General features: G+C 44.1%; 2 protein-coding genes across 2 annotated transcripts; one reads left to right on the top strand and one right to left on the bottom strand.

Moving 5' to 3' along the window:
- Positions 1-2636: 2636 nt before the first annotated feature.
- gad3 (glutamate decarboxylase 3) lies at positions 2637-11666 on the top strand. The gene is made up of 15 exons (XM_076981695.1): positions 2637-2717; positions 3237-3378; positions 4350-4592; positions 4732-4822; positions 4952-5064; positions 5357-5472; positions 5638-5717; positions 5805-5859; positions 7526-7642; positions 7759-7823; positions 8532-8610; positions 8756-8905; positions 9853-9960; positions 10099-10188; positions 10592-11666. The coding sequence occupies exons 2-15, from the start codon at positions 3252-3254 to the stop codon at positions 10769-10771; spliced, it is 1614 nt and encodes a 537-aa protein (XP_076837810.1). The 5' UTR covers positions 2637-2717; positions 3237-3251; the 3' UTR covers positions 10772-11666.
- Positions 11667-13306: 1640 nt separating this feature from the next.
- rnf152 (ring finger protein 152) lies at positions 13307-20217 on the bottom strand. The gene is made up of 3 exons (XM_076982045.1): positions 19947-20217; positions 16716-16802; positions 13307-16086 (listed from the first exon to the last, which is right to left on the bottom strand). The coding sequence occupies exon 3, from the start codon at positions 15938-15940 to the stop codon at positions 15338-15340; it is 603 nt and encodes a 200-aa protein (XP_076838160.1). The 5' UTR covers positions 15941-16086; positions 16716-16802; positions 19947-20217; the 3' UTR covers positions 13307-15337.
- Positions 20218-21090: the final 873 nt, after the last annotated feature.

Raw genomic sequence — 21090 nt, 5'->3', positions numbered from 1 at the left:
TTTTTGAGCTTTTTTTGCACTCTTTTGTGCATATAGTCATGTAAAATGTAGGTAACATTGTTCTTTACTGCTGGAAATAAGTTGCAAAACAAAGAGCCATTTGGGAGCAGAAAGAGCCGACTCTTTATGAAGAGCTGAGCCAAAAGATCCGGCTCCCTAAAAAGAGCCGAAATTCCGATCACTAGTGGTGTGTGACAACGGGAAGTGTGGTGATCCACTCATCCACATGACAAGACTGTTATATATATGGATCAAATTACGTCACACCTCGCGTATCCATAATCGGAAACATACCAGAAAAATTCTCAAAATTAGTCACCAGTGAAGAGGATGCTTACAGTAAATATTAGTGATGTCACCATACCCGGATGTCTACTAAAGCCCGTCTACTCTCAGAACCTGATTCGGTTCTATTCTATTCTATTCTATTCTATTCTATTCTATTCTATTCTATTAAAATGCTGGGACAGCTAGTGTTAAAAACGTGTAAACATGAATAATTCAAGTGAAACTGTTTGCGTTTCATTATTTGAATCTGTGACATGGATATAGTTATAATAGCATGCAATAACAACACATACCATTTCAATGTGAGCATTAAATATGGTAATAAAACAAAAATAATTCAATTTTAATTTGGACGGCACTATGATAATACGGCTGCTGAGAGTGTGCGAACTCTTGGACGGTAGACGTCGTCGGTCCTACAGGCAGAACCGCGTCTCTCCTGCTCTGTCCGGTCCACTATCGCTGTCGGTGCCCAGCAACATAACATGGACGTCTGGCCAGCTAGAGCCACTTTCTCCTCTGCTGATATACAAGCGCGTTATTCTCATATACCTGGCCCATATGTGAGGGTGCCATAGCACTAGTATCAATATTAACTCTGGCTTATAATAAAATACGATCTACATATAAACATTTAGGTGCAATTGTGTATATATGTAGAATATGTGTGTGTGGGCTGATTATTAGACTGATTAGTCTGATAAACAGATTGAATTGCTGGATCTGATGGTGGTGGCAGGAGCATCGATGTCCAAGTGAAACCTAGACGGGTTCGTTTTGTTGTGTAATGAGACGGAGTAGATGTGGGTCAGGGTGGAGGACCGCACCCTCTCCACCTGTAGTCATAACACACCAGACAGCAAGACATCTAGAGCAGGAAATTGCCACACAGGAAAGGAATGACAACACCAGGAAACAAATGAATTAATAATGGAAAAAAACAGGTGATTGTGACAGGAAGTTAGTAAGCAGTGAAACGTTGATTTAGTGTCGTTATTCAGAAGAGCTGCGATGTCAAACACAGTTTCGCAGGTGTGGCTGACTTTAGTGCTTTGGAAAATATGAAAAATGTCCAAACTCAGCTTTCCTAAGAACAAGTTTTTTTTTAAGCAAGCAAAATAGCTCGTTGTAAGGACAACCAGCATATGTAATTTAACACTTTCAAATTCTTTTGCTGAGGTAATGAAAATAATAAGAGTTGCATTAATAGTGTTCAGCTCCTGCTGTCAGTCACCTCCCCAAGTTCAGGATCACACTTGATATTTATTATTGAGGCATTTTAAGATTTTTTTTAAGTAAGCTGTAACAAGGGAAACCTGTTAAACCTCCATTTCACACAAAGCACCTTTCAACATTGCCAGAGGCTTTTAAACAAAAACGCATTTATTGTTGCCTTTTTAATCCATTAACTTTAAAATTATATGTATAAAAATGACAGTGGTGCTATATCCATTTTGTGCATTACAGATCATTGTGCCGTTTGTCTCCCACTTAAAAACACACCCGTCAATTACCCAGAGCTTTTACCAATTTGGAGAATCAGTCCGAGTTCAGTACAAAAATGGACCCGTTTTGATTAAGAGACCATGGTAGCAGTTCTGAGCCACCAATCCACCATGCGATGGCTAGACAGGTTTCTCACAGCATCACTTTATTTGGGCAATAAGTCAACCCACATTCACGTTGTTCATGGTGTGCTGGTCTCATTCTTCCTCACCATTCAATCATAACTGCTTTCTTTTTTACTCTATGTGAACACATGCGTATCAAATAGCACTGCTGACTTTGTATGTACTACATTGGCATTTTCAGATTCTCCTGATTTTCACAACATTTACTAACCACAAAGGCTGTAGGTGTTGTTATTTACGTGAGGTGTTTTAGAACCCAACATAGTTTAGCAGCCCGTTAGACATGTATTTGGTGTATTCTTAGCTCTAGTAGGTCACACCTAGTTTTCTGAAAGACATTCATAAATCTCTTGTCCTCAAACAACGTCTTATATATGCAAAATATGCAGGAGCAAATGTTTTTGATAGGCACCAGGTTTTCTTTCGTGCACTTTGATCTAAGCAGGGAATCACAAAGGTGATCAGATCCATCTTTTGAATTCGGCTAAGCTCCCTTTTCGTAGCTTTTAGCCATCTGTCCGCAGGGAGGCAGGGATGTGTGCACACAGCCCCAGAGCAAACAAACACAGCCTGGGCTAAAGTGATGCACCAGCCCTGGGTGTTCTCGGCCTTGCATGAGATGTGACGTAACCTGTCAAAGAAGACAACAGGTGTGTATATCAGGTGAAGGCCACGCCCAGTTATGCTCCTAGCTTACCTTACAGTTTCTGCCTTGACAGACAGACATAAAACAGCACTCAGACTGACAGCACTTATACCTGACAGATAAAGTAGACCCAACCTATTTCAGCTATCAGGGTAAGTACAGCACAGTTGTTTAAGTTTATTTTTTTATCCAATAATTTAAGCCTTATTATTATTGAACTATTCTTTAAGCAGAATATAGTTGTTGGAACTTTTAAGTTGTTGGAGCCCAGGACTTTTAACTTGTATATCATTATGGCAGAACTAAATATAGGCAGGTCTAGTTTTTTCTAGTTTCATCTCTTTTCAAACATAGAAGAGAAGACAGTAATATTTTGTAGGTCCAAGACTTTGATATAAAAAAATGTTGTGAAAATAAATATAGTATATATTAGTAATAGCAAAACCGTATTAGTAATATATAATAGCAATTCTGATAGAAAGTAATAGCTTATTTCCTTAATTGGCCATAATGCAAGTAAAAGTACTGTTTATTCATGTTTTGTTGCTATTTACTTTTTGGGAGGACATTTTAAAATAATTGTTCTAGCTTTGGTCATTACCAGATGAAATGCCAACGTGTTTTTACTTCAGTAAAAATGCGGTTTGTGTCTGTTTGTGTTGTTCATGCAGTCGGCAATTAACACGATGGATATCAACCAAGACATGAGTCAGCTCTTCAGTTGGACTAAAAGGAACGGCAGTTCGTTTGATATCACTAACGAGACGGTCAGGGCCCGGGCCACCTACGACTTCAGCAGCGTGCACAGCACAGGTGGGTCACACTGCCACAGTGGGGTGATGAACAGGTGCTGATATCCCAACACTTCCCCAGTTTAACACTTCCCCAGTTCAGTCCTGCCTGGCCGTGGCGTTTTTGAAAGGATGTTGCTGTCCTCTGTGGTTACACGCATCAGACACAGGGGTCCTGAAGTTGCTCCTTATTGCATGTCAACACTTAGCTCAGAGTATATGTGAAAAGGCATAATCATACGTCATATTTAATTTTTCCGTAGAACCATTTATTGAAAGTGATCCATCTGTTGCACCTGACTGCATCTTCTTGTGCAGTGTTGTGACACAGTGCAAAGGGTGCAAACACTTACGCAGGCACGACACTCTCCAGGTTTTTGCCCTCATAGGTGTGTGGAGGTTCCACCTGGCAGTGTTTTAAAAGCAGCAAAATGATTTACTGCAAGGTTTTCCTGAAGCCTGCTAGCTCTCGCATTGTCACATCAAAGGTATGGACAACAAAGCAAAGAAAACAGGCTTAGCTACTAAAGCCAAGGCACTCTCGATCTGTTTGGCTTCGTCACCGTGTGCATATGCAATTGCTGGGATGATGCTGTAATAAATCAAACATAAGATGTTTTTGTGCTGTCACGGAGTTACTCAAACAGTTCACAAGGCAAATATTTATTTGGTTCCTGCCTTTTCTGGAACTGCATGCAGATTTGTTGCTAAATCATGCAAATGATCACTCTGTCTCTGCAGCATATCAGGCTTGGCATATGAAAACAGCTGGGGTTGCTTTTTTCACTTGTAAATGACACCAGAAGACTGAACAGGTTCTAAACTGATCTCAGAACAGTTTAGAACCCATTTTCTCTCCTCTTTATGGTAACAGCTAAGGGAATGTGAAGCTTAGACAATTCACCCTGACTCATCGTTACAGAACGCAACACAAAAACAGATCGTTATAAAACTGGAATAAATCGGCGCCTCTCTGCACTCCACCGTGTTTAGACCTCCTCCCTGCGGAGAACGGCGAGAGGGTCACCAGACTCTTCCTTCAGGAGCTGCTGAACATTCTTCTGGCGTACATCAACAAGTCTCAGCATCGTTCTTCCAAAGTGCTGGACTTCCACCATCCACACCAGCTGAAAGAAGGCCTTGAGGGCTTCAGTCTGGAGCTCATGGATCAGCCGGAAAACCTGGAGCAGCTACTCGGCGACTGCCGCGACACTCTGAAATACGGAGTCAAAACAGGTTAATTGCAGCACACAATATAATAGATTTTTTACCCGTGGGAACGTGCAAAGTGTTGGTTAGGTGTGATTGTTAGAGGTGGTATGGGGCGTGGCGTGGGTGAGCTGAGGTCTTGTTCTTTCTTGTTCTCAACCACCAGGTCACCCTCGATTCTTCAACCAGCTCTCCACCGGACTCGACGTCATTGGCCTAGCGGGGGAATGGCTCACGTCAACAGCAAACACAAACATGTCAGACTTCAGTCACGTTCCAGTACTTCACTGTGCCGACCAATAAGATAACAGGATTAGTGAATAAGACGTTTTAGAACATTGCTGACATTTTTGAGCACAGAAAAAATAACATTTGTGTGCTGGCAGGTTCACGTATGAGGTCGCCCCAGTGTTCATCCTCATGGAAGAGGTCATTCTGAAGAAAATGCAGACCTTCATTGGTTGGTCTGAAGAGGAGGGAGATGGTATCTTCAGCCCTGGTAAGAGCATTTACCAACTTAATATAGATATATAAACATTAACAAAGATTATTTAAAAATTTATAAAAATATTAATGTATTACTAAAATATTTGATAAAATACTAGTGTTAAAATAATGTAATAAATGAATAAACAAAACTTTAGTTATGTATGGCATTATAACGAGTCATACTTTATCTCATAATTACGACGTGTGTCTTAATTACTATAAAGCATTCACGAATCAGGACATGTTGACTGATGTTTTCCTTGGCGGTGACATTTTTTATCATATGACTCATTTTTCTTCAGGAGGCACGATGTCAAATCTTTACAGTGTGCTGTTGGCCAGGTATCACTTCTTTCCAAATGTGAAAACCGAAGGGATGCATGCTCTACCGCGCCTCGCCCTGTTCACATCTGCACACGTAAGCGCACAATTATTCTCACGAGTCATTTTATTTTGATGAGGCTCAAGTCGGACAGATCAGTGTCTCATCGTTTACAGTTTTTAATCAAACACTAGCGTGCAACGTTGTGCTTGAACGAATGTAAGTGGTAATATCTGCCCTCTTTCCAATTACTCTCGTTAGAGCCATTATTCGATCAAGAAGTCTGCTGTGGTTCTCGGAATTGGCTCCGAAAATGTATTTTTAGTTAAGTGTGGTGAAAGGTGAGACCAGCAACACTGGCTGTAGTATTCAGAACATGGAGTTGATATCGTGTAAACGCTAACAAACTACTTGTGTCTCTTTTCAAGCGGCAAAATGATTCCAGCAGAACTGAAATCCAGTATCCAAAAAGCAAAGGACAAGGTGGGTCAAAGTAGCAAGTACACTACACCAGCACCATACCCTACAATACCCTACAACACTACTATACCATACCCTACAACACTACCATACCCTACGACACTACCATACCCTACACCAGCACCATACCCTACACCAGCACCATACCCTACAATACCCTACAACACTACCATACCCTACACCACCACCATACCCTACAATACCCTACAACACTACCATACCATACCCTATAACACTACCATACCCTACGACACCACCATACTTTACAACACTACCATACCCTACACCAGCACCATTCCCTACAATACCCTACACACTACCTTACCATACCCTACACCAGCACCATACCCTACGACACTACCATACCCTACACCAGCACCATACCCTACGACACTACCACACCCTACGACACTACCACACCCTACGACACTACCACACCCTACGACACTACCATACCCCACGACACTACCACACCCTATGACACTACCACACCCTATGACACTACCACACCCTACGACACTACCATACCCCACGACACTACCACACCCTATGACACTACCATACCCCACGACACTACCACACCCTACGACACTACCATACCCCACGACACTACCACACCCTACGACACTACCATACCCCACGACACTACCACACCCTACGACACTACCACACCCTACGACACTACCATACCCCACGACACTACCATACCCCACGACACTACCACACTCTACGACACTACCACACCACACGACACTACCACACCACACGACACTACCATACCCCACGACACTACCACACCCTACGACACTACCACACCCTACGACACTACCATACCCCACGACACTACCACACCCTACGACACTACCACACCCTACGACACTACCACACCCCACGACACTACCACACCCTACGACACTACCACACCCTACGACACTACCACACCCCACGACACTACCATACCCCACGACACTACCACACCCTACGACACTACCACACCCTACGACACTACCACACCCCTCGGCACCATACCTTCACAAACCAACACTGTCACTTCGGGTGTGCAAATTAATATTAGGCAAAATGACTCCTGCCAAGTCTCTAAGTCCCCCATATTTGAATTTATTGTTTACCATATTAGTATAAAATATACCTTTAGGAATCCCCTACAGGAACATAAAGTGCATTGTTGGGGCATATTGTTCAGTTCCCTAATTTATTAGAATCACCTAGTTGCATGCACACTCATTAGGTATGGCAAAACTTTATTTTTTACAACTGTAATTACATATTCATCAGATGCAGCTCAACTGTTGTCATTAACAATTAACGAGCCACCTAATACCCAGTTCATTATTGGTTCAGTTTCTGGCCACTGCTGACCCCAATGTCATTTAAATGGTGGACCAATCTCAACAGAGTTGTTGTTGATGTGGTAGTGCCATAACAACAGGTACTGCACCCATGTGACTGCTTCAGGAAGCACACAGCTCCTGGAGTTTTCTGTCTGGGAGCAGACCGCGGGTGTGCCGTGGTCACCACCTGATCCTCGGACCAGGACTGGGGGGAGGGTGACCGCACAAGTGGCTCGGGAGTGTACTGTCAATACAGGGTTTTTACTGTAAATATTACCTGCTGATGAGTCCTGATGAGTCCTGTTTCGTCGCCGCAGGGTTTGTTTCCGTTCTACGTGTGCGCCACAGCGGGGACCACAGTCTACGGAGCCTTCGACCCCATCAGCGACATTGCGGACATCTGTGACAGCTACGGCCTGTGGTTGCATGTGGATGTAAAGTATTTCACTCTTTCTAGATCACTTTCAGATCATATTGTACGCCTATACAGCTCAAACAGCAATACAGAAGGGGGTGGAGCCTTTTTAAGCCATTTGTCACTGATTGGCAGGGCGCGTGGGGCGGCGGATTACTCTTGTCCAAGAGACACCGGACAAAACTTGGGGGCATACAGAGGTAACCACACTCAACCAATTAATCTGATTTCAAAGAATCCATTTGAAATCATATACTACAAATAAAATGTTACAATCAGTCCCACTTACAGCTCTGACCTATTCATAATCTATTTGTGTACAACCTGTGCGTGACAATTTACAATACTGAGCTGTTGCATTACATTTACATTTACGGCATTTAGCAGACGCTCTTATCCGGAGCGACTTACCTACTGTCAGTAGTACAGTGGTCTGAAATCATAGCAGTTTCTCAAGATCCTGAATCTTGATGCTCAGAACAGCTCTTTTTTTAACGGGACATGTCATTTCTAATGACAGAATGGTGGTCCAGAAGTGAAAATGCGAATAAAGGGGATGTTGTGTCTGGATGACAATCTGTGCCATGTGCAATCTAGAAAAAAGCACTCCAGAGAGACCCTGAGCAAGTTCACATTTTTATTCCATTCTTCTGAAATATTTTATCAGGATAAATCCTGACGTGTCATGAACTGGTGGTCTCCAAAGTGAACTGAAAACCATTAGAAAAATGCTAACAATTTAAATAACGAATGGAGTGTAATAATGAGACCATTAACATCATTAACATTATGCAAATCGTAGAGTCAGGCTAATTAGTGGCCACTAACCATCGGTCATTTAAGCAATGGTGGCCTTTTCGGAGTGGGTCTGCACAATTGAAACGGCTTCATCTCTCTCTCTGTGGCAGGGCCTCTTCTGTGACCTGGAACCCCCACAAGATGATGTGTGTCCCTCTGCAGTGCTCCGCCATTTTAGTGCGAGAGAAGGTGGGGCAAATAGGTGGGGGTGGGGGTGGGGGGGGGGGAGCCTGTCCACGCATGCAGAACACATCCTTTTACCTGGCCAGGTGTGTGTGCATTTGTGTTTATTTGTGTGTGTGTGTGTGTGTGTGTGTCCGCGTGTCTCCTACAGGGTCTGCTGCAGAAATGCAACCAGCTGAACGCCGAGTACCTTTTCCAGTCAGATAAGCACTATGACATGTCCTACGACACTGGAGACAAGACCATTCAGTGTGGGAGGCATGTAGATATCTTCAAGCTCTGGCTCATGTGGAAAGCCAAGGTACCGCGAGACAACCCCCCCCCCCCCCAGTACACAACTTACTGTAGCATATGGCAACAGACTGCAATACACTGCATCATGTCGTCGGTCTGTTCCAAAATCAAAACCGAACATATTGCAATGCGGTACATCTCCAGGAAATTCTGGGTCTGACATTCACTCCCTTGAATTCATATAGCCAAACGAAGGATCGGTTTGATCCACGCGCAACCTCAATACTTGTAAGCCACATATTTGATCCACAACACTTGTGATCCACGACGGTATTGTGTTGGGGAGAACAGCGGTTGCCAGATGAGTCTTTCACCGGCCAGGCTGCCGTGGCTGGATCCCTCGTGCGCTCTAGTACGAGCCAGCCTGCCAGTTACAGGGCTTCCCGGCCAGAGGCCTCATTTGGAGAGGCGCTAGGGAGCGTAATGGCACAGAGTGGTGGGTTGGTGGCAGGCTTGCGTTTGCCAGGCTGTTTCTCCCGCGAGCTGTGCTGTGCGCTCACACGAAAAAAAAAAAAAAGAGAACAGGGCCGGTTCTTGGCCGTTAAGAGGTCCGACGCGGTCCATGCTGGTTACGGCGTTGCACATTCGGGGACTTAGTGATGCTTTACATAAAGATAAGAGCGTTTTCCGTGTCGATGCGTGAGGCGTTTTACAGGGCATGTGGAGTGGCTGCTTGAAAGAGCGATTGCATCTCGGCGTGTAAGCTGAGAGATAGAAGACATGTAACAAGCACAAAGGAAAACGGAGGGCTGTCGGTGATAAATATTGATGACCACCTGAAAGAAGATTTGAGCATTACGATGTGGTAGAGAGAGACGGCATGACTGCCTTAAACTACAGTCCACACATAATACAAAGAAATACAAATCCGAGCACAGCAGGGGCCAGCAAGCATGTTTGGGCCACAGTCGTTTGTGCTGATGGTAAATATTGACGCGTGGAAATGGTTTCCAGGGCTCGGAGGGTTTCGAAGCGCAGATAAACCGGTGCCTGGAGAATGCTGAGTATCTTTACTGCAAGCTACAGAACAGGAATGACTTTCAGCTGGTCTTCCAGAGCAAGGTGAGCACATGTGAGCACACGTGAGCACACGTGAAACGTGAGACGCAAGTGCACGTCAAAGCGGGGAGGTCCTGCTCCTGTGTTTGTTGCTCTTTGTGCTGTCTGAATGCTAACTGTGAATCCACGACGTCTCCTCAGCCGGAACACAGCAACGTCTGCTTCTGGTACCTTCCGACCCACGTGAGAAGCATGCCACACGGCCCGGAGAGAGACAGAGCGCTGCATCTGGTGAGGACCAAGAGTCTTTAGCAAGACGGGCCAGAAACTGGCCAGTGATAAAGGGAGTAAATGGTTGCAAATCACCGAAGCCATCAGATGGTTTATAGTGTGTAACATATATAACACACTTTAATATAAATAAATACATTCAAGGTGCACCTCTATTATAGTGCCCTAAATACTATGTACAGTATTTACAACGTGATATACATGTGACCCATGTATATGACTTGATAGCTGATTTATAGTGAGGTGTTTTCATTCATCACAATAAATCCTTAAGGGGTAATGCACCTAGCCTACTCCTCAAGGCCTACAGTGGTGTTAGAGCCACTGTACAGAACCAAGACCTTCAGCAGCAGGTCCAGACACCAGCAACTGTCATCTAAAAGGCCTCGTCCGTATTTTTAAGGTCGCACCGAAAATCAAGGCAAAGATGATGGAGTCAGGAGCGACTATGATCGGATACCAGCCTCTCAAAGACAAAGTGAACTTCTTCCGCAGCGTTTTCTCCAACCCCGCCACGCAGAAGACAGACGTGGACTTCCTGGTGGACGAGATCGCTCGTCTGGGCGGTGACCTGTCTCACTGACGCGGGGGTCATCCACACGTGGACAGCAGCTCTAATCGGACCGGGGTGTGTAGTTGAAGATTTTTCGGTTGTATTCTGGTGTGGACGCCTGTATGTTGCACTTTGTTGTTCTTTGTTGTAGCAGAAATCATTCCTGAATGATTCACAAATGGGCAGACTTGAGAGTTTATGCGTTTTACTTGTGAAAACGGAACTCGTTTTTAAGATGTCATATCTTGGTATAACACTGTGGTTTTGTTCTGTTGTATAGAAGATTTTTATATATAGTATGTATATATTTCTCCTGTTTACTCATTTTTAAATATGTCAAATCTCTTATCTAAATATATGAATTAGGAACAATTATGAAATTTTTAAAAACTTTAATTATAGTTATTTACTTATTTTAGCAAGCATTCTTCAAGATTCCTCATGTTCATCATATAAATTGAAGAAGAATAAAAAAATAATCTGCTGAGTCATTCGTCACAAAACAGCCCGATGTCACCGTTCAGGAGTAATTCGAGTAATGCAAAAATTCTGGCGGTATTCGGTGAAACAGACATTCAGAAAAAAAGTTTCACCTTTCAGGATATAGAAGCACCTCCTGCTTTTTCCTCTGAGATGAATTAAGTGGACAATATATTAATTAAAGTGGACAAGGACCTATTAGGAACATTCATGATGGGATCCCAGAAAGAGGTTTTCGGACGGTGTACCACGCCATCTTGTGGCCAAGAGGGGAAGTTACAACGCAAAACATTGAATTACACAGAACTCGGTTTTCTTCCCAGTTCCAAGTTTATGAAAAGGAATCAATTAATCAAACTGCTGTATTTCATATTCGTGCAGTAGTCAAAGAGTTGATTAGTGATTGGTATTACTGTTATTAAACAGCATTTGGAATGTACATGAATTATTCACAAGTTGTCAAGGCAAGCTTGAGCATTAAAGACTTTATCTGCGAACTCGTTGTAATTGAACAAGAACAGGTGGTGGTGCTACTGGAGATCTTTCGATCACAGCGCCCCCTCCTGGTGGTGTAGTATTTCACGCAGCATCATCTGAGCCAGTTGGAGGATTTCCGTAGAGGTTTTTGGAACTCATGGGCTATAGGTTGGCTTGGATAATAAAAGTCTCTCCGAAGCTTGTAGTTTCTTGATCAGCAATCTTTACAGTTGCATAAACATTGGAGATTTAATACAGCACAAAGTAGAAACTGCCTATTAATATTGATCTAGATCATATATTCCACAACTAATACACACTGAAGGCTTTTACAAGTAGCAAAATATAACTAGGACTCTGTTAGAACTTAGGATTGACCTTTAAAACCCAGCTGAGCCATGTGCAGTCCTTCCCACAGGTACGTGGGAGGCGAATTTAAGTTCAAGTTTCACGTTAAACGTCAAAAAAACGAACATAACCCACGAAACATTCCGTGCTGCGAGTGCACGAGAACGACGTGCATTTGTGCGCGTCCATAAGTCTGCTTAAGCGGCCTTCGTATAGGTGATTTAGCAATGCTGGAGCAGAAAATGACACAGGCTCGTGCACCGAGACAGCCTCATCAATCACTCTCAGCGCCGCCCGCATCTCCACGCGCCCGAATTCTGCAGATGCGCGCGGTTCGCTCGCACGCGCGAGGCACCTGCAGATTAATGAACCGCGCTGGCACCGCGTGGTGATGGGCGCGTGCGCTCAGCAAAAGGTGCACGTGGGACACGGATTCAGGCTACAAACACAGTCCGGATTGGGATTCTTTTCCAATCTGGGTGAAACGCGAGTGAATTAACAATAAGTGAATTGTTAATGTAATAAGTGAGATCACCTGGACCCAACACCTGCCGTCTCCACAACGGCCAGGACGGGAAAGACGGAGATGACGTTTGATTTTTGGGATTCTTTTGTTGTATTTTCTCTTTAAATGTAGGGATAGTGACCTAGAGAGTTCCCTTTGACCTTAGGACCTTTGACCCTTGATATTCATATGATAAAGTATCAAGAAATATAAACAAACACTCTATTCTTCAATATATCTACTCTGTCCCTTGAGAAGTTGCAATATATATATTGCTCTATGTAATGATAATTTATGTGTTACATTAATATTCCTTTTCTACGGATTTGGAAATGCATTGCCATCCATTGGGTTGGCATAGACCGTATGTCATTTCAAAAACACATTGTAGATTACAATATGATATAAAAGAGGCAGGACATATATTATGCTGTTATGTAGAATGTCACTCTAGAAGGAACACTTTGTGAGTGAAATATCCCTTAAGAAACACTGACAGGAGTCATCAGTCATTGTGTGAGGAGGCAGGACAGGTTGTGTTATGGAGGTCGCTACCAACGTCTCCCGGTATCAGAACCAGAAGTAATGGGGGTTCTGATTCACTATGTTTGCTGTATACCATGGAGGACACTGGTTCTTAGTACGAAGCACTGGAAGATGTATTAAACAAGCAGAATAAACAGTTCTTTAAGAATTAATTTGATTCAGTGTTCTGAAGAACATAAGAGATGGCATTTGGTTTCTCTAGTTAGGACTAGCTGTGCAGTTCCTGTTTTTCTCTGCAACTAGCATAACCATGTGAACTAAGCGAGGTCTTCAAACAGGAAGTGGTTAGCCATATAAGATTAGGCCGAGTTTATTGTCAAACCCCAGTGTTCCTGTATGAGAACACAAGGTCTTGTGAAGATATGCAAACATTCCAGTTAAGATATAAACCCAGAAAATGGTTTAAAGAGGAGCTAACAGGTTAAAGGAGATGGGCAAACCCGTGTTGTACAGGCAAGCTTGGCCCTTGCACAACAAAGATTATGCACTTAAATACATCCGTTAGTTCATGATCGTGTCCCACGTGGGACAAATCAAGCATGTTGTAGCAGGAAAATCACACAGATCTTCCCCCGAGTTAAAGGAGTGGAGACTCCCCTGGCTGATCAGACCGTTCCTGTGAAATGACCCGAGATGTTTCCCACTGGTGAAGAGGCATAAGGCATCATAACGGAGGCGTCATAACGGAGGCGTCATACTGGAGGCTTCATACTGGAGTGTGGGCAGCATCGTCCTCAAAAGCCCTGAGCCATCACGACGGACCCGAAATCAAAGCTTCTGCGTTGCCTTTCGGCTGGGGCGGCCGTGCTTGTGCGCTGTTGCAAGCTTCCTGGGGCATCTTCCTGAAAGTTAGCACTTAAGACTTGACAGAGAGACCTGTTCTTACCACAGTGTGTGTGTGTGTGTGTGTGTGTCACTTCGTGTGCAACAGGCCGTGCTGACAGAGAACTAAGAACAGTCTGGGTAAATTAAACTGAAACTCTGCACAGTGGTGAACAAGCATTGTCAAGCTAGGCAGGACAATCAGATCACAGATTAATGCCTTAAATCCAGTCAATATGATGAAATATTAATGCTCTTTGTTTTTATTTGTCTGTGTTTGACAAAAAAGTACTAACGTTTAAATAAATGTACATACGTATTTGGGTAAATTAAACTAACGTTTAAATAAATGTACATACGTATTTGGGTAAATTAAACTAACGTTTAAATAAATGTACATACATATTTGGGTCAATTAAACTAACGTTTAAATAAATGTACATACGTATTTGGGTAAATTAAACTAACGTTTAAATAAATGTACATACGTATTTGGGTCAATTAAACTAACGTTTAAATAAATGTACATACGTATTTGGGTAAATTAAACTAACGTTTAAATAAATGTACATACGTATTTGCTGGTCCTGCAGTGTCAACTCAATTTTCAACAGTTCTTGCAAAATTGTAAAGATTATTTATTGATGACATAAGATGAATGTAACCAACGTTAGCCTAGAGGAATGGGAAGACCCCCCCCCCCCACACACACACACACACACACACACACACACCCAGGACATGGCAGAGACCATCAATACAGAGAAGTGTGCAGAACTACGTTGGCACGGCAACAGCACAGATGCTACAGGAACGACACCCAGTAAGGTGTAGGTTTAAGTTTCACTCCCATGAAGTACATGTGAAAGTTCACTTTTTTCACGTTTATGTTCCCGTCACACCTTATGACCCCGACACCTAGAAATGCATCTGCTACTGGTTATATTAGGCTAGTTCAAGATCAGCGACTTTTGCACATCATTTCCATTAAAAAAAAGTCACAATTGACTTTATCGTTCCGCTTTGTTCTTTCATACTTGGCCACTTGTACACGAAACACTGCGGATTAATCCCACTTTCCACGTCCGTTCAGTGTTATTTTGGAGTGGAGTTCTCCTTCTATTGTGGATTCACAACACAGTACATAAACATGACAGTTCCTTTCAGCGTGATAATCAAAATCTATGCTGGTTGTTGACGAATACCAACAGAAAATAGCGAGTGAAGGTCGTTTTGGCACTCTGCAGATCTCTGGAGCACCGCGAGAGATCTGCTGTCTAATATTGGTCAAGAAGTGTAACTGATAAACAGTGCAGCTCTAGATATTATAAACAGTCTAATATCAGGATGTCGTGTATACATCAGACACTTTCTGCTCTTGCTTCAGCGTGAGGGTTTAATGGGCCCGATTTCATCTCTCATCCACAAGAAATGATGCTGAATCGTTTGGAAACGCAAGACATGTTATGTAGAACGATGCCCAGCAGACAGATCAGGATGACGGCCACCAGGAACACGGTGCAGAAGCCCGTCCAGGCCGAGCTTTTTAGCAGCCCTTCTTCCTCATCTTCCTCCTCCTCCTCTTCCTCACCCAGGGCCCGCCCCTTGAAGTCCAAGCGGCAGGAGGCCTCGCCGGGCAGCGCGGTCTGCTCGACGTCCCCAGGCAGGGGCAGCAGGTAGCACCGGCTGTCGGGCATGCGGATGAAGACGGGGGCGTGTTCGGGGAGGAGCGGCGTGACGGAGATGACGGCGAGCGCGTCGGGGTCGTCGGGGAGCTGGGCCACGGAGAGCCCGGCGGGGAGGCGAGTGACGCACCGGCACCAGGGGCAGCGGATCTCCCCGTGGTCCCGCCACAGCTGGCCCAGACACGCCGAGCAGCACGCGTGCAGGCACTGCAGCAGTTTGGGCCGCCGACCGAGGCTGTAGGGATTGAAGCAGATTTGACACTCCTGCCTGGAGCCCAGCGAGAACGTCTCCATCCTCTGCTCGTGGCGTTGTCCCTCAGAAATCTCGCACGTCATGGAACCGTTGCGATTTCTGACATCGAGGACGCAGACACACGACGGACAACTCGCTGGCAGCGGTCGACGACGTCTGCTCTCTCGGGCTCTCTGTAGACTCCTTAGCTTGATGGTTTGTCAGAATTTTAATCCATATCTTGCTGTATCTGTGTAAATCAAGAAGAGGAACGTTCACGTTAGGGCCGACTATGGCTCTTCACCCCAATCTCAATCTCACAGCTCATGCATTCTGTGGGTCCCACGCTCAAATCCGGGTTTTTAAATCTCGTGCACACAGTGGCATTTATGGCGTGTTGGCAGAACGGCCTGGCGCGGGCCGCTGCGTGCCCGTCCCTCGTGTGCTAAACTTTGAGACGGGGGAAAGCTCGTCAGAGAGAAGATAAGCTGCTTAAACAGGCACAGAGAAGCATGTGACGGCCGCCGCACCCTGAGGTGGCCAGCAGGAGGAGCCGCTGCTGTGTTTCACAAATACGAAGGCGCATTCAGACCATCTGCTCACATTTTCTTATCACAGGGCAAGTTGAACCATTGTGTGTGTGTGTGTGTGTGTGTGTGTATGTGTGTGTGTGTGTGTGTGTGTGTGTGTGTGTGTGTTGGGGGGGGGGGGGATAGGAGGTTAGATATATGATGTCAAGTCAGATCTAAATCAAAAAGATCTGGACAGAAGTGACAACTGTTGATACTTCAACATCAACTAAACACCAGGAGCGAAATGGAGGACAGAAATCACTCTTGCTTGACCAATGCAGAAGACGTTATGTAGTATAGTCCTTACCAACAAGGCATCACAACTGAGCAGGACTGGGAAGACGTTCAGTTCTCATTTAATGATGAAAGAAGCCCCAAGTTTGATCCAAATATCCTAAAAATGAAGGATATGAACACAATTTATGTTAAAAAGACACTTAAGGAGCTCCATAACACAGATATGCTAAGGTTGTTAGCATAGGATGACAGCTGGCTGCATTTAATGCTAATTAGCCATCACTTCAATTCATTTTCTGTAAGCATTTCATTTCAACGGTACAGAATTTTACTGGCGGTATTCAGTTCAATGTTATTTTCATTGCGCTTTGACAACACACTTTGACACCTGGCATTTCCACACACACCCCTAATGGGGACAGTGGTGACAAGAAGAGGTTTCCAAGGTAGTGAGAGAAAGGGACCTTAAAACGAGCCTTGAAATAGGCCCAGCATGCACCAAACGGTGAGACTCTGCCACACAAATACGAACGCATCTGATTGGTCTATGAATGTTTTATCCTGAACTAGTTCTGCAACAGTTGGAAAACACACTTTGACACAGAAAAAGTGGTGACGTCACAGTGTCAGAATGCACATGTCCAATGTGGACCACGACCTGGCTTCTGCAGGTGAAACCGCTCAAGGCCCGTTTCACGACTTATCTGAGGGGACGTGTTGGCTTGAGGCACAACACGGCTATTGTGGAGTTAATTGCTGGATTTAATTCTTGTCGAGACAGGACAATTCTTCATGCAAAACGAAGTCCATGAGCAATACAAGTACGAGACTATGACGTCACCGGTCACTTCACATGGTTGCCTGGCAGAAAATGACACGTTTCCACCTACACACACTCAGGCGTATTATTATATTGGATAGACTGCATGTTGCATTCACTCTACAGCAGTCTAAGTACCTGTGACATAATGCAAGATGAAAGACTTGTTTTGTTAACAACATGGCTCATAAATTGGATTCTTCTCTTGAGGGACTGAACCATCTGAGTAGCTCTTCATCAACAATTATTCTGCTCCCATCCCCTGGGAGAAAAGTAATTAATAATGTAATTAAGCCTTTGATTGTCTCATAAATGGACAGATTCCCCCGGGGAGTCAGCTGGTTATTAGACGCACATTGTGTAAGAAAGCGGAAATTCTCCTCTCCTCGTGGAGATCTTTCATTTAGAACGTGGCAGAGCAAACATCACCAAGTAAGACCCAACTTACAAGCAAACGAGGTTTAACGAAAACAAATGAATCTGATTTCATTCAGATCAGCTTTTTTTTTTTACGTAGCACTGGGAAAGGCAGAGAGCCTTTTGTGGTGATATTCAAAGTACATATTTTCTGGTCACTCTACGGAGCTGCACTCTTGATACTGTACACAAAACAGGAGGAATAACCAGTCTGTTGAGTGTCATGTGGATAAACTTACTAAATTATTCTAAATCAGAGTGTTACCTTAACTAAATGACCTTGGAGTTACCTCTTTTCTACCCACATTTCTCCTTTTATGCTGAGTAAGGCAGACATTGTTTAACACAATATCTTTCCTCACCCAAGGCCCGTCATCCCAGACTGCTCCAGGAACACTCCACAGCGTTTCACATTATGCTAATTTCCCCCCCTCCATCTCAAAGCAGCAAACATCAGACACGTGGCTAATGAAACGCATTCACCGTGGAATTACTCTATTAATTGACTCTTAAAATGCATAACTGGCGTCACGTTGCATTATTTGGCCTTGTTTAAATAACGGAGCACAGTGTAATTTGCAAAAGGGGGGTTTCTGGTGGTGTGGGGTGAGGGCATTCTACTGTATCGTGTGTTATTCTTCATCCTAATAGAAGGTTGGTGATGTAGACGGTAAAACAGCTAGCAGGGCATCAGCTATGTGTTAGAACAGCCCATCGGTCGTACAAATGAATCCGCAGGACGTTAGTCAACAGGGTGCAGCGAAACGGAGGGGGAAAGTCGCTGAGCACGCGCGTGTCCTCGAGCGACAAGCGAACCGACAGGGGTGCGCTCGTGCGTGTCCTCGTGGACGCGGGTGTGTAACAACGTTAAAGGGGGGAGAGCTCGCGAGCTGGACGAGGACGCACGCGCCTCTCTCCACGCCGAGCATCAAGGTTTCAAAACAAAGAGACGCGAGGAGGCTCGTCGGACATAAATAAATAAAGGGGGGATGCCTTTGTTATCAAGTGTTCATCATCGACCGAGGTTGCATCAATCTCCAAGATATCGGGTCTCCCCGTTTGTCCTGCGACCACAACATCAGTCATTACAATCAATAAACAAAAGAAGGTCTGATCATAGTGGACAGACTGCCAAACCCATCAGTCAACATCTGATCATTTGAGATAAGTTCATTACTTAGGAATTTACGAACCCAAGGACGCATCCACTGGACAGACACAACTGATACAACACCTCCATTGAAGTGGCGTTAGGATTGCATGTTTACAAGTGTAGAAATATACTGATAGGGGTTAAACCGAAAGCAGTTTTAGCCAGCAGGCATGCATTCTTCTATCAACATGAAAGCATTTCCAGGTTCGTCCCGTTGGTCAAGTTGTATCATGCCATGCTGTTTTTATATAGAAACAGCCCACATTTAACTAAATAAATAAATATATAAAATTGGTTGTTCGCTGCAAACCGAGCTGAAAGTGCAAAGTCCTACTCTGTAATAAAAACGCGTCCCACTGCATGGATTCGGATATCAACCAAACAATAAACGCGTAAAATCAGCTTTCTGCTGTCGAGTTATACGACCGAGATTTGTAATCTGTGTTTGGAGCAAGTCTACATCACGCTGAGTAAAGAATTACACGCAGTGTTTGCTTTTCCTCCGACATAAACGGTTTGGCCCCACACCGAAACCGGAGAGGCAGAAAAAGTAGCTCTGCACATTTACATACAGTTTTAATAGAGACCGTTCATTTTAGTAAAGGTAAACGTATTTAAATAGCCCACAACATGCGATACGTTTAAAACTCTGTTTCTATTGTGCTTATGTAACAGGAAAGAGGATAGGAAGTAATAGTTGTTGACAAGGTAGTGGGACACGCATATCACAAATAGTACATTTCTGCAACGCAAACGACCTTAACCGTGTATTTCATGTTAGACAATTGCCTATGCATTAGTGATGTACATTTTTTTATAAAAGATTCAATAAAATGCCTAAAAGTTGCCGAACTTATTGCAGACCGAAATAAAACAGAAAGCTTCTAGAAGTGTTTAGGGTGTCGACTTACCTGGTTTCACACAGGGATGTCGTGCACAACGGATTCTGCACTTTAGGCGCGCGGGTGGTTCTCACGTTGCTCCAGCGCGCGCTAGTGTTTTGACAGTTCTGCAGGCGTCTCGCGCTGCACACCCTCCGCCACGCAGCCAATGACCAACAGCCGGAGCCAATAGACTTAATACCCAATACCACCCGGGCCAATGGGAACCCTCCAAAGCCCATAAACACCCCGAGCTTTCAGGAAGGAGCGGAACCTCGAACCCACTCGTACCGGGTCGGACATCTGGAACTGTTCGTCTTAATTGTGTCAGTGTGTGGCAGCTTGAAGACATTGTAATGACGTAGATTGTAATAACTCCTATTTTCAGTGACTTTGTACCCAGCCTGATATTGCGGTTGTCCGAATATGTATTTGCATATGTCGCTCTGACATTTAGTTGACCCGGCAGGCCAAAACAAATCTATTTTGGCAATTGTATATTTGGATTATGTTGAGGAGTTTGCCAGGTGTGTTGCATACAGTGAGCCTGTACATATGTATATGCATTCTAAAATAACTAAAATTAGTGCTGCAGTTAATCATCTGTCCAACATTTTATTTTAGCCCAGTAACTTAATCGCATAACATGATATCTGGCTCTCTTTAAGAGACCTTGAAACAAACAAAAAAAAGGATTATATTTAGTGGAAACAGTCAAACACTGAGTCTAGATGTCAAAGCTACACACCCCATACTGCAGAAACATGACACGCCGACAGCCAGTCACAGGGGTCTGGTATTTTGGGTGCTGTCATGCAGGTAATTTATTGTTTACACCTTCAACTTGATGCAAATGTGCTTTTGGACTGAGGAAAGGCGGTACATTTTGAGGAATGACGTTTCTTTCCATGATGCGAGTTACCATTTTGACATCAAGCATTGATAATACCTCCAAAATGACCAATCACTTCTTTCATTTCATTGGGGTTACACACTTCCCTCTTCCCTGCAGCTTGGATGCTGTGGGATTATTACCATGGTGCAGGAACACTTCATATGGAGTTCACCACAAACCAGCACAAGGGCTATATTAATACCCGCAAAACAGACATGCATCACACCATGACACCAGTGATTATTCAGCACAGACAGCAGCTGAATGCAAGACTCAGCA

The sequence above is a fragment of the Brachyhypopomus gauderio genome, chromosome 19, assembly GCF_052324685.1.
Source record: "Brachyhypopomus gauderio isolate BG-103 chromosome 19, BGAUD_0.2, whole genome shotgun sequence".
NCBI lineage: Eukaryota > Metazoa > Chordata > Actinopteri > Gymnotiformes > Hypopomidae > Brachyhypopomus > Brachyhypopomus gauderio.
The sequence above is the reverse complement of the archived record's forward strand: the minus strand, read 5'-3'. Positions and strand labels throughout refer to the sequence as shown.